This window comes from Empidonax traillii, unplaced genomic scaffold (assembly GCF_003031625.1).
Source record: "Empidonax traillii isolate 1590-97213 ecotype Southwest subspecies unplaced genomic scaffold, ASM303162v1 scaffold991:size255050, whole genome shotgun sequence".
NCBI classification, from domain to species: Eukaryota; Metazoa; Chordata; class Aves; order Passeriformes; family Tyrannidae; genus Empidonax; species Empidonax traillii.
In genome coordinates this window covers 165,648-179,221 of record NW_020956184.1, presented here as the reverse complement: position 1 = coordinate 179,221, position 13,574 = coordinate 165,648, and the positions used below count along the sequence as shown (strand labels likewise).

The 13,574-nt window shown below is 48.4% G+C and overlaps 1 protein-coding gene across 5 annotated transcripts in view; it reads right to left on the bottom strand.

Moving 5' to 3' along the window:
* Positions 1 to 1,242: 1,242 nt before the first annotated feature.
* The window catches only part of MICU1 (mitochondrial calcium uptake 1), an 84,293-nt gene continuing 71,961 nt past the window's right edge, over positions 1,243 to 13,574 (bottom strand). For all 5 annotated transcript variants that reach the window (XM_027903678.1, XM_027903681.1, XM_027903682.1 and 2 more), the window contains 4 exons: positions 11,988 to 12,125; positions 8,472 to 8,580; positions 3,401 to 3,490; positions 1,243 to 2,024 (listed from right to left, as the gene is read on the bottom strand). In XM_027903678.1, coding sequence (XP_027759479.1) covers positions 1,864 to 2,024; positions 3,401 to 3,490; positions 8,472 to 8,580; positions 11,988 to 12,125 — 498 coding nt within the window. In that variant the 3' untranslated portion in view covers positions 1,243 to 1,863. The remainder of the gene's footprint in view (positions 2,025 to 3,400; positions 3,491 to 8,471; positions 8,581 to 11,987; positions 12,126 to 13,574) is intronic.

Here is a 13,574-nt window from a genome sequence, read left to right as displayed (position 1 = left end):
TGATGACGTCATCGAGCCCCGCCCGCGGCAGGGCGGAGTTTTGAGGGAGATTTTGTGGAGGGAAGAGAAATTGGGGAGGGCTGGGATAAAGAGAGCGGGGATACAGAGATAGAGGGGGATGGGAATACCTCCCAGCCGGCCCCGCAACCCCCCTGCCCCTCCCCCAGAAAGGGCAAACCCTGGCCCGCGGTGCGGGACAGGAGGATTAACCCCTTCAGGAACTCTCTCGGCTCAAGTTTCCTGCCTTTTTAACAGGGGCTTCGGGGCCTGTGCCGGGAACGGCGGAAGGAAAGAGATGCTGAAGACGGAGGAGGATGCTCTGGGCTGCTCCGTGGATTCAGTCCCAGTGGGGGTGGAACGGCCTCAGATTAGTTCCGAAGGAGAGAATGGTGGTATTTCCATGGAGGCTGTCCATGGGGAGCAGGACAGAGGGAAGAACAGGCCCTCCTGCCGGCAGGGGTGTGTGTGGGGGGCAAACCTGCACCCTCAGCTCGTGCCTGAGGGTTGTGACGTGTGTGTGCCATGGGACCCACACCCGAGTGTGGAGCAGGGAAATGAGGGCAGGAAGGAGATGACAGCAGATGGAATGATCTCCAACAGCAGGATCGATATTCCAGTATGAATCAGGGAATGGCTGGAGGTAGAAGGGATCTTAAAGCTCCTACCCTTCCACTCCCTGCCACAGGCAGGGACACCTTCCACCAGCCCAGGTTGCTCCAAGCCCCGTCCAACCTGGCCTTGGACACTTCCAGGGATCCTGGGGCAGCCACAGCTTCTCTGGGCACCCTGTGCCAGGGCCTCCCCACCCTCACAGGGAAGAATTCCTTCCCAGTATCCCATCTAACCCTGCCCTCTGTCACTGGGAAATCATTCGCTCTTGTCCTGGCACTCCATCCCTTCTAAATAGTCTCTCTCCATCTTTCCTGCTGGCCCCTTCAGGCCCTGCAAGGCCACAACTGGGTCACCCCAAAGCTGCTCCAGGCTGAACAATCCCAGCTCTCCCAGCCTTTCCTCCCAGCAGAGCTGCTCCAGCCCTCTGATCATCTTGGTGCCTCCTCTGGACTTGCTCCAGCAGCTCCATGTCCTTCCTATGCTGCGGAAGGAAAGTATTCTAGAAGTGATTTATCCCCTTTGTCTTTCCAGCTCTGGAAAAGCCACGGGATTTTTTCCCCCCTCCCCCTTCCCAAACACTCCATGTCCTGTGCCCCAGGAACCCAGAGAGACGAGCCACGAGCCACGCTGTTGTGAGCAACACCTTTACAGGACACTTTACAGAGAGGGCAGCACTCAGCAGACATCTGTCACCACATTCCTGTGACAAATTCCCCACAGAGAGGGCTCTCCACTGAGGAAATCCATCAGGGACCTCCTGCGAGGCAGGAAGGGCAGCAGAGCCAGCCGCTCCACCACTTTGAGCTGCTCTTACCCCGAGGCAGCACCTGGGCCCAAGGGGTGCACCCTCCAGGCCATGGGGAGGGCACGGAGTGCTTGGTCGTCTGAAATCCTGGTGTGGGATCCAGGAAACCCAGGGATCTTTCCTTTAGGAGCAGTGTAAGAGCAAAGATAACCCTTGGTGCCGTTTTGTCGTGGCATTAACAGAGGTGATTGGGGTTCAGCTTGCTCCACCTCCAGCTCTCCCACACAGCACAGCACGGGGGTGGTGGCAGTGGAAGTCCCTTCCTTTCTCCTGAGAGAAGGGAATTTCAGGGAGCCAGCAGCAAGCAGAAGCTGCAAATAACAACAGGCTGGGATATCTACCTTGGATTTACAAAAACCTCCTGTCATGGACAGCCAGAGCCCGGGGCCACCCTGCTGTGGTGCCGGGGCTGATCCAGGGAATGTGGGAGCTCCTCCCCGACCCCGCTACTGCTTGGGCGCCGTGAAATCCCACGCTGTCTCCTGGGCACACTTCCACATGGCCCTCATGAGCCGAGTGAAGCCCATGTCCTTGGGCTTCTCCAGGCCTCTCATCAGCCGCTGCTTCATGATGGCAACGAACTCCTTGTTGCTCAGCTCCCCGTTCCCTGCGAGGAGGAGGGAGAATCATCAGCAACCCACCACAATTATCCTTAAAGTGATGATGTTAAAGGGCAGCACAGCTGTCGTCATTCCCTGGAGAGCCTGAAGTCACCTTTGGCTTCCACCTCCCAAAATACCCCGCTGAGCAAGGGTTCCCGAGGCATGGTGTATAAATCCCAGCCCTCTGGATGCTGCCCCTTGCAGGGCTGGTCTTGGAGGCAGAAAAGCAAATGCACCCCCAGGAAACTCTCTGCTTGAAGTGATTTAGGAAATTCCAGGAGTGCAGGGGAACAGCACAAATTTTCCTTGATGGAGTAGAAGGGAAGATTCTCATTAATCCAGTGAGGTTATTGAGAATATTGCCCTGGGCAGCAAAGTTCCAGCAACCTATCAAGGGACGAGGGAAATTCCCTCCGGTGCTGCAGGTTTTTGATGTGTACGTGGTAATGTCTGTAAACACTGACGGAGTGAAAACACCAAAATAATAAACAAAAGAGGTCTGTGCCTGCTTTTCCACTTGATTCCTTCCTAGAGGGACTCTTCTGGCAACCCAAGTCTTTCCCCTCGAAGCTTTGCTATCAAAATATTTAGCAGATTCTCCTCTGAGGGGATGCAAATGGGGGATATTTGGATGCGTTTTGGCTCGCTCCAGCCTGACGATCTGGCTTGAAAATCATATCAGAAAGTGGCACTGAGGCACAGAAGAAAATAAAACAAGAGATGTGACCTCAGAAAGGTGCAAAGAAGCCAGTTGGGGCTGAAACCAAGAGGGACAAGAAGGAGTAAAATAATTAAACATATTTTTTAAACGTTCATGTTTATGCCCCACCACCACTGCCACTGAGAGCTGCCAGATCCCAGTGACTGTGCTGGAGGAGCAGGGAGCCAGCAAGCGCTCTGGTTTTGGCTGGACAGCTTTGGGCAAACGCAGAATATCCTGCTTTCCAAGTTGGAATTGCTGCCACCATTCCCTGGTGGCAAAGACTGCAGTTAAGTCTCATTAAATCAACCCGAGAGTGCTTGAGTGTGGCAACAACCGCCCTCAGAGCGCTCGGGCCAGCAGAGCAACAAGCTGCCCAGCAGGGCACAGAGCTGCCATGAATTAATTAAGCTGATATTTGTCCAGGATTTTGGAAATAAGATCCCCAGATGGGCTTGTTTCCAACACTGGAGCGCAGCAGCTCCTTTTGTGACACAAAGTAGAGTCCTGGGGAGGGGGGGGAAAGAAGCTGAACCCACCAAACCCAGCGCTCAGCAGGTGGGTACCACTGGATGCCCTTCCCAGAAGGAGCATCACTACAGATCCCAAAGAACAGCAGGGCACTTTTTCCCTCTATGTTTCCTCCCCTGGATGGCCTCTCTCCCAGCCCGGGCCACTCACCGTCGCAGTCGAAGAGCGCGAACACCACGTCGCACACGTGGTCCGACAGCTCCACCTTGGCCACCGTCCTGGCCACCTGCTGCATGGTCACTGCAACACAGGGGACAACACACACGCCTCAAAAACAGCTCCCCCGAGCCCCCACCTTCCCCCTGCCTCGCTGCCTGGGTGTGGAGGGGCTGCTGACACCCGGGTGGGGCAACGTAAATGTTAAAAACCTCCCCGAGATGAGGTGGTTTTTTTCCCCCCCACACTTTTGGTTACAAAATCAGAAGGAAGTGTCAGCACCACAGCAAGCTCCAGGTGGGAAACCTCCTGGCAGCTCCTCCTGACAGTGTTGCAAAGGTGATACTCTATGAAGCAACTATTCCAGCAGGCTGGGAATAAGAAAAACTGGTTTTCCTGTTGCAACCCAAAGCAAATAACTGCAGAACAAACTCTCCATCCTCCTCCAGTGTGCAGACCAGGTTAACCTTGCCATAAAATAGAGTTGTAAGGAATGACTTCCCTTTTCTCCCCAGACCGGTAGTTTTATTCCCACCTCTAGAAAAGAACAGGCCACGGAGCCATCAACCTGGCAGGGTTGGGCAGTGGATTTTGCTGTGGAAATGGGGAAAAAAAAAAAGCCCTGACTAGGGCTGCTGTGAGTGTATTTAAATTGCTTCCCTACAAGGCCTGACCTGAGGAAACCCCATCTGGAGAGACCTTGTGCAGTGACTGGGAGGAATGTTTAGCTGCAGAGCTCCCCTGCAGCCAGGGAAAAGAGGGAAGTGCTGCATCACAAGATCAGCCTGAAACCCAAAAGAGCCTCTCCTTTCCTCCACAGCATCCTTCTGGAACCCTGCATCCCAGTCCCTCTGCAGAGCTCTTGGCCCTACAGGAATTTTGAAGAGTTATGTGTCGTGTGTCAGAAAGGAAAAAAATAAGCATCCAATCTATACTGTAACTGGATTAATTAGAAACTGCATGAAGTGTTCCTAACAGGATTTTTCTTTCATGAATGTGTAGATTATTGGTGCTTTCCACCCCATTTCTGCTCACCTGAGTGAGGTTTGGGGCTTTTGGGGAGGAATCCACAGCCGACATCGTGTCCTATTCCCCTATAAAACCTTTTCCTAAATAATGCAGGAAAAAACTGAATTTACACAGAAGCTGGATTAAAAAAAATATATATATATAATCTCAAGTAGGCTCCTGCTATTCCCAAGTGTAAATTCAGTTTCTAATGTCTCTGGATTTTACATATCCCTCTGTAAAAAGGAACCTTTTTCCTCCCCAGTGAGGGTGATGCTCATTCCCTAAATACAATCCTGGCTCCAGCCAGTGCTGTCACTCCCACCTGCCCCACGTGCTGCTGGAGGACTTCAGGAACACATAAAGCTCGAGGAAAAAGAGGTTTAGGTATAAAAAAAAAAAAAAAAGATTATCTAAACTTCTTTCCAAGCTTAATTTTTCCCCCGAGGGAAAAAATACCACCTAATCTAAACCTCCCCTTTCAGTTTAAAACCATTATCCCTTGTCTGAAGTTCTTTAATTATAAAAGTCATGTTTTTCTGCTGAGATTTCACCCCACTCCCTCCATTTCTACCTACCTGATCCCTCCCCTCCTCTTATTTATTTTTCCCAGCTGTAACTTGTCCTTACAGGTTCCTGCTTCCTCTTTGATTAATCCAGCTGCACAAGTGTCAGCTCCATCACATCGCTCTTGCTTGATGCCCAAATTACTTCCCAGGGGTTGTGTGACCGTGCTGTGCTCAGCAAGGATTGTGTTGGTTTTTAAGGAATCACAAGGAAGGGGGAAAGTGGCTCTGCTTTCCATTTTGACACACACGCTCCAGACCAGGAGGTAGCTCAGAGAGGCAAATAAAATTCAAGGAAACCTCCCCACGTAATTTCTTTTGACCATTTCACAAAATGAAATAGGTGCTACCCGGGGAAAGATCTCCTAAAACAAAGCTCGTCCAGATTTGGGGTTCTGGGATGGCTGAATCCATCTCTCCATGGAAAGTCTCCTGCATTTCATACCAGCTAAAATGACTTCCACATTTCTATCTTGAAAGGCTCCTAAAATTCCATGCACTGGTGTCTCCCACTGGTTCCTTTAATGAGCCATCTGAGTTATTTTATGCAAGTTTAGTGTCTGACACAGTTATCCTTTTTTTCCACTCCAGTTCCCAGAACCACACCGTGAGCAATGCCTCCCCAAGAGCAGAGCCTTGCCAGATGGCAAACTCCCCTTTTCCCCCCTCCATCTTGAGAATAATCCCACATTTGGCCAAAATAATGGCCAGCTGGGCTGCTGCCTTTGTTTGCCAAATGGCACTCGAGGGAGGGCTCCCTGCCCTGGGCCATTCCAGGATGGAAAGGCAGGACACACGTGTTTTGGGCTCCCAGAAATCAGTCTCACATTGATACACACATCTCATTTCGAGAACCCCAGCTGGAAATGCTGGATGACAGTCGGACCAGCAAAAATCAACTGAACTTTTTTTCAGATCACTTTCGCATGTACATTTGTCTTTTTCTCCTCAAAATGTGAGGCTGCAGCTGGAGGAGAAACTGTTTTGACATCAAAGGGAGCACAACAGAAAGTCAGGGAGATCGGGGAAAAAAGCAGAGCATGACCCACTGATTGTGTCATATCCACAGGCATAAATATGTAAAGAAAGGAGATTTCTTGGAGATATCCCAAATCTGACTGTAGGTGACCCCGCTGGACATGAGGGTATCCAGAGGCTTAGCCATCTCCCCTTGCTTAGGCCCATTCCTAGCAAAGTGCATCCATCCAGCCTTGCCCTGAAGCCCAAAGGAGTTATTCCATGGCTCTCCATCAGCAGAAGGGCTGCCTGGAAGGTCTGGTTGGAGGCAGGGCCAAAAAAAAGTGCAATTCACAGCCAGGACTGCAGAGGGGAATAAGCTCTGAATTCAGCTCCTCTCCTGCTGCCAGCTGTGAGCCCAGGCTGGGGAAGTTTTCTAAGGAATGCCTATGATTTAAGGGAATGACAGCCGTTCTGTTCCTGGGAAAATGAAAGATGGGCTAACAAATAATCTGGGTGTTATTAAATGGGTCGTTAAAATACAGGTTTACGATGCTTTGTAAAAGAAGAAGAAGAAGAAGCGACTTTAATTCAGCACAGAAAACAGCCTGTCAGGCTCTGGCTGTTTGGTACCATCCAGTTTGTTTGTTTTTTTTTTTCCTCTTAAATTTTAAACAGTCCTTCTAAAATTATAATAATGTTTGCTGCATTGTTAGCAGCAAATTCTGACACACACTATCCTCTTCCTCCTCCCCATCCGACCAGTACTTTTTAGATTTGTTAGTTTTTAATAAGCAGCCTTGTGAAAGCTTGGCTTTTAAGAGAGCACACCCCATTTATTGCTTATTTGGTTTACATTTGGCCCCTCTTCTGCCTGAGGAAGGTTCCCTTACCCCACCAGAGACTCCCACCTCCGTGGCTGCAGCTCCAGCACCAGCTCGTTAATGGCACGTCACTAAACAGCAATCACACTGATTTACCAACTGCACCCAGCCCTAAATTCTTCACAAACACACATTCCACAACAGGACAGCTGCTAATTTCCTGTAGACACCAAGTAAATTGGATTTGCTGGGCTGTGACCTCCTCATGGGAGGCTGCAGAAAGGGCTCAGAGCAGCAGCAGCAGCAGCAGCATACCCAGACTTGGTATTTTTACTTTGAAAAAAAGAAAAAAAATCCTATCAGCTTCTTTTAAGTCTTAAGGTAACTGTGATATAAAACAATGAGTACAAATGATTCCCCCCACAAAAAAACTGAAGATGAGAAGAGCTGCTGACACACACAAGAAGAGATGGGACACGTTTGACTCCCTCTGTAATTCCACTGCCCAAAAACCTATTAATGCCTTCATATTCCCACAACAGCAGCAGTTGGAATACCTTACCTCTGAAATGTTTAATTTTGCAGCTGCCTGAATACACCAGCTTTAACTTTCTAGTAAGACAAGAGTTTCCACTTAGCCTAAAAAACTTTTAATGAGTTTGACATCTTTTTTTTATAACCCCAGGCTGAGTGCTTAAAAAAAAAAAAAATCTAGAAGAGAAACCTGTGATAAATCCTGGCAGCAGAGAGAGCTGGACTTTGGTTTGAAATGTATGGTTTGGGGTAGGTTTTTTGCCTTTCTTTTTTCACATCAGTGTGTCAGATCTGAGAACACACCTGATCCAGACCAGATGAGAAAAGGAAACACACAGTGAGAAGAAGGATATGGACTGGGCTGATCAATAAACCACGTTATTACCAAGCTCCCCAGGAAACACCAGCTCTGAGGTTTAATCAGCTCACTCCTCTGGCCACACACACTGACTCTGGACAGACTTTAATGCTCAGTCTGGGAGCTCAGTGAGGTTCCAGTGCCACCCCTTCCTTCCCTCCAGCACACCTGGGAGCTCCAAAGGCGCTTGCCACTGCTTGGATTTCTCATCAGAAAGGCAGCATCTGGCCACACAACCCTTATTTCTAGGCAAAGCCTCTGATTTTTGAGCAGAGCTGGAACAAATCCAGGGCTGAGCAGTTCCTGCCACCAGCCCCACTGCTGGTTTGTGCCTTTCCCTGTGGATCAGGGATCTCCACACGAAGGAAGCTGGCAAGAGTTTTGTTGTTTGTTTGGTTGGTTTTTTTACAGTTTTTTCAAGTCTCCTTTGTAAAGGGAATAAAAAAGGTCACTTCAGAAGGTGGGGATGAAGAAGGAACACTGGTGTCCCTGGGATCTGGAAGCAGAGCCTGTGATACACTCACTAGGTCATCTTGCCTCTGCTCACATCAGAATGGTCCTGCTGTGTCCACCCAGGCTGCACATTTCAGCCTTTCTTCCTCTCTGTCTAAAACTGGGGAAGCACAAAACTCGAAATCCTTCTTTATCCAGGGATGTAGCGAGTTAAACATCTCATCGCAGGAAGGAATTGCAATTTGGGTACATTTTTAACCTGTCAGCTTGGGCTTGTTTGACACCTTCCCAGCTCCAAAGACATGGCATGAGTTGTGCTCCCTTGGGCTTTCAGCACCCCAACGTCCCCCACCAAATTTTAATACCTTTATCCAGAGAAGCTCCAGCCATGTGGTAGAAGCTCAAAGCCGTGTCCACGTCATTTATATTCTTCAGAAAAGTGAAGAAGTTCTCCACCTCCTCAAATGTCAGCCCCTAGGACAGAGAGAAGACACCCACGTGGTGATGGGAATGGGAGGTTACAGACACAACCTGGAAAGGACAGAGTGGCTCACTGGCCCAACGCTGTAGACAGAGGGGAAGTGCACACTCCAAAAATGCTTATTTTTGGAAGCCTGCACACTTGCAATGACAAGGTGGAATAGTCCGTGAGCTGTGAGGTCTCTCCCACGAGGTTCAGGGATCCCTGGGGGGCTCCAGGTCTTCCCCAGCAGGTGACTCTGCGAGGCACAGCAGGTACAGACGTGCCCCGCTCGGCTTTGCTGCGGGGCTGGATCGATGTCTGCTCTGCTCACCTGGGACAGCCTCATCCTGAGACCCCAGGAGAGGAGCTGCAGCTCTGGGACCCCCACCTGCTCACACTACACCTGATTTTATCCACCTGTTTAGCACCAGCACAACCACAGCAGTGCTGTGATGAGGGCTGGAGCCTCCAACTTCCCCAGCACAGTCAAGGAGGGGGTAAATCATCAGCACAGTAACAACCACTCAGCCTTCCTCTTTGGAAAAGATAAATCAGCTTGTCAAGAGGAGTAGAGGTCCAGGCTCCTCCTATCCTGCCTAGCACAACAGACTGATAGAGCAAGATATTAAACATCCCAACTGCATTACAGGGCACAGCTTCCATGGTCTGGATGAGGGAGCACACACTCAGCAGGCACTGTCAAATATAAATCTACGTGATCTGCTGTAACCCTGCTCAAACAACTCCTCACCAGGGAAGAAGCCACCAATCTTCTTTGGGAAGGAAAAAAAGGCACATTTTTAAGGGCTTCTCACACTGACAACTGCAGCTTGTTCCTATCTTTGCTGTAAAACCGAGCGTGTGGCAACGCACCGACGATTGACGTGTGCGCCGACACACCAACAGCAGGCTTTGTCAGCCCTGGATTCAGGGAGCCAGGCCAGAAAGGATGAGATGGCAAAATGGGATAGCACCCGTGGACAAGAGAGCTGGAAAAATCCCTGGTGGCTCTGCAGGGAGCTTTCCTTGAACGTGGACCTGCCCCACTTCCCGAGATGTTCAGCAGAATTAAATTAAACACTGTCCTAAGCAAAAAAAAAAAAAAAAAAAAACACCACCAAAACCCAAGAAATCAAGTGCTTCTGCAGGAAGCACTGCAAAGATCTCTCTGTTTGGTACAGGAGAAAATATCTTTGCAATTGCCAGGATGCCTCCCTGCTATGCTTTTCCTGGTTGACATGCTCCTGGCCTGGGAGGATGTCATAAGGACAGACACTGAATTTCTGTAGCAACAATGCCAGTAGTATTGTGAAATTTAATATTTTATTGAGGAATCCCGTAGCTGAGACAGGCATCAGCACTAACTCTGTCCCAGCTACTAAAACACAAATAAAGTCAGAGACTGGGACAACCTCAGGGCTTGTACCAGCAAGTCAACAGATGACAGATTACCTCCCTCAAAGCCTTTGTAGCTCCAGCTGTTGATTCATAAGCCTGAACCCTTCCATCATTCAAGTAACACTCACACAACATAAGCAGGCAGGCTCCAGGAGCAAACACCTGCTTAGAGCACGACAGCTCAAAGACCTCCTTCAAAAATGAGGGCTTTTTTCCCTGGGAATCCAGGGAGAATTTACACCTCACTGCCACCTCCACAGGAAAATACCTGAGCCAGCCCCCAAGGCACACACAGACAGTGACATAAATCACTAGTTTCTGAAGAGTTTCTGAAGAGCCAGCTTGGTTTTCTAGTGGTTAGTGAGGCATAAATATACCAAACGCTTTGCTTGTAAATGTTACTGGACTCAGGTCCTCTTCACTGGGAGAAAAGCAGCCGTGTAAGCATAACTTGAGGAGGACAATCACGAGCAAGTTTACACAAAGCAGCTCTGCTGAATATGCAAAGTTCACATATCCAGGGTAAGATGGGATTTTTCCTCGAGAAAAATAAAAATAATAAAAAAAAAAAGCAGATTATCGGTTAATGCAAGAAAACACTCCCGAAAGCAGGAATGTAGAGTAACAATGCTGGAGAACAGCTAAAGATTAGATTAAACCCAGAGCTTGATGGTTTTGGAGGCTGCCAGGATCGCCTTGTGCAGGAAGGTAATTGCATCAGACAAGGTAGAGGATGTTTGGCAGATTCCATAAGAAACCTCTCAAAAGATATCTGCATTTTCAAGGGAAAGCTCGCTGGGTGGCTTTGGTGCAGTTACTGGGAGCTTCATCTTCACCAGGGTAAGGAATTGTGGACTTTCCAACAGTTCCACTCCCTTGCAAATGTACTTTGTCTTGTCCTATTCCCCATTTTCCTCTCCTTGAAAGTCCTTGGAATAAAAAGAAGATAAAAGACTTGCTCTGAATCTGGTTGTCTGCAAATAGAAACACAGTCTGGCTGATTTGGGGATGAGGTAAAAACAAAAAGTTCTTCCTCTGGCACAGATGTCGGGGGCTCGGCTTACACATGAAAGGAAGAAAACATCTGCTGTGAGAAGCCTTCCAAAATAAATCCCCTCTGCCTATTTTCTCATTCATCCAGCTACTGTTCAGTAATATCTATACACATACATAAATTAAAAAACAAAAATCGCAGCAAAAGAACCGACTATTTGCAAACTTTAACAGCAGAGCTGATAATTTCTGTGAGACACATGCTGCACTGAAGCATTTTTTCCTTGGAAAAATCAAATCATTCCTGTAAATGTAGGAGTCCTATTAAGGCACCAATAGGGGACAAAAAAGGAGCAGACCCTGGTCAAAACTTGTGTTTTATAACACACTTGGCATCTAAACCAGTTAAGAAATAAACTCCAGTTCTGATGTCAGGAGGAAGCAGCTCTAAAACAGCCAGCCTGGCCCAACAGGCAGCCAAAGACTTTCCATCCATTCTCATTTTGAAGAACTGCTTGTTTATAACCCAGTTAATAAAAGAACATTCTAGCTTTATAGGAGCAGATGTAAAATTCTAATGCTCAAAGTAATTCCTCAGCCCATACTTGCCTTACCTGATAAAGCACGTCCTTGTGCTGTGGATGTCTTATTCCAAGGTCTCACACTGAATTAATGAGTGCAGGGTCTGCAAACTTACCCCTCTCTAAACTGTGAGTGCCTCAAAATAATTTTTCACAGAAATTAATAACTAAATAATAAACCCCCCGGTCGCAGCAGCTAATTAATCCAAGGTCGAGCCAGGAAGCAGGAGCAATGTTTGTTCTGGCTCCAGAGCCGGGGTAAATTTGCTCAGCAAATTTAATTTTTAAAATTACAGCCTCCATTTCCATAGGAACGAGCTTGCACTGCCCACTGCATTCTCATCTCCTCCCTCTCCCTGCCAGGGGTGTCTCCCTGCTGCTTTCCCTAAGGAGACGGAAATGGTTGCCTTCCCCCCCCCCCCAAATTTTCCATGAATGCCACCGACCTCTCCGTCCTGGAAGTGCTTCTTGAGCTGTTTGAGCATGACAGTGAGTTTCTTGGACTGCACCCCGCTGTAGGCCAGCAGCATGCTCCCGAACTGCCGCTCCGTGATCCGCCCCTCCACCGGGTCGTGCCGCTCAAACTGCAACCCAAGCGACAGAAAAGTCGGATAAATCGACGTTCTCTCCTGGGAGAAGCCTTTGCCTCTTGCCCTCCTTGGTTTTACCCGGCAGGGCTGAGCTAACGTGCCAGTGAGGACTTCAAAAGCAGCAGGTGCAGGAGGGGGTTCCACAGCTGCTGTTGATAAACCAAAGCATAAACCGAGTCTCACTTTTAGCTCTTCTCTGCCCCAAGCCCTGGGTCGGTGTCCCAGCGAGGGAATGTCTCCAGACTTCACCTTCCCCAAGTTCTCCTCGCCCTCAGCTCCTCCCAGCCCCCCCTGACCCTTCCAAAGCCAGCTGTGTTTTCCCTGCAGGAGGTTTTCTCCATTAATCCATCTCTCCTGCAGTACTTTATCTCCCAGCTTTCGCTGCAGGGGAGGAGGGAAGAGCAAAATTCCCCAACTTGGGAAGGTGCTGGCTTGGAACACCAGGTCTCTGCTCACTGAATAATGCAGATTTCCTCCTCTTCCTTTTCCCCATCTCTTTGTGACTCTAGAAACATGTCAAACTTCACCTGGTTTCACAGATCTCAGCACTCAGGATCTCTTGTTTGGTATAAATTATATCCCTTCAAACTTATCAGAAAACATCCATCGGACACTCCAGCTGATCACAAGCCAGAAGATGACATTAAACAACAAATTTCATCTTTAAACTTGTAAAGAACAACGTGGTACCAGTTACTCGACACTGCTGCCCGGTGAGTTCACCATTCCTGCCTCAGCTGCTCTTCTGTGCTAGTAACTTTTTAATTATTAGCATACCAGCCAGATTTTGGCTGCTTTTCTCCATGGAACACCAGGGCAGGAGGGGTTTGGATGGTTGGTTTGGTTCTCCCCAGTGGAGAAATCCTGCTCCTTGGCACCTTGTGCTCTCACCTGAGTGGCCCACGCACGATTTGGGGAGAAGATTGTGGTTTTTATAGCCATGTGACACGGGATTTGGGGATTACTCAGGATGCAAGACATGGGCCTCCTCAATTGTCATGTGCAGGGGAAAGGAGGGGGAAAAAAAATCATTTGGAAGAGAAGTATGTTCTTCATTAAAAAGCAAAAATAGTTTCTGCCATGCTTGAAGAATGCAAACAAGTTTTACAACACCCCAGGGACGCTGCCAGTACTGGTTCAAAAGCAGCACCAACTCTTTCTTCTTCTGTAATGTTCCTAATTTCATCCCCAAAGACACAAACCAGCATTTTTCTACCACCAGCCTTCAAATATCCCAAGTTTTTTTAGCTGAGCTTTAGGCAGCATCTTTTATTAAAGGCTAAGAACCAGGTGCAAATATCTCAAATCAACCTCATAAGTGGTGAATATGCTCAGAAAATCTTAAATCAGTGCCTAAAAGCCCATCAGACTTATTGCACAGTTAGGAGATAATGTTAAAGGACAAAATAAAGATAAATGAAATCCAAGATGAAAACTAGAATG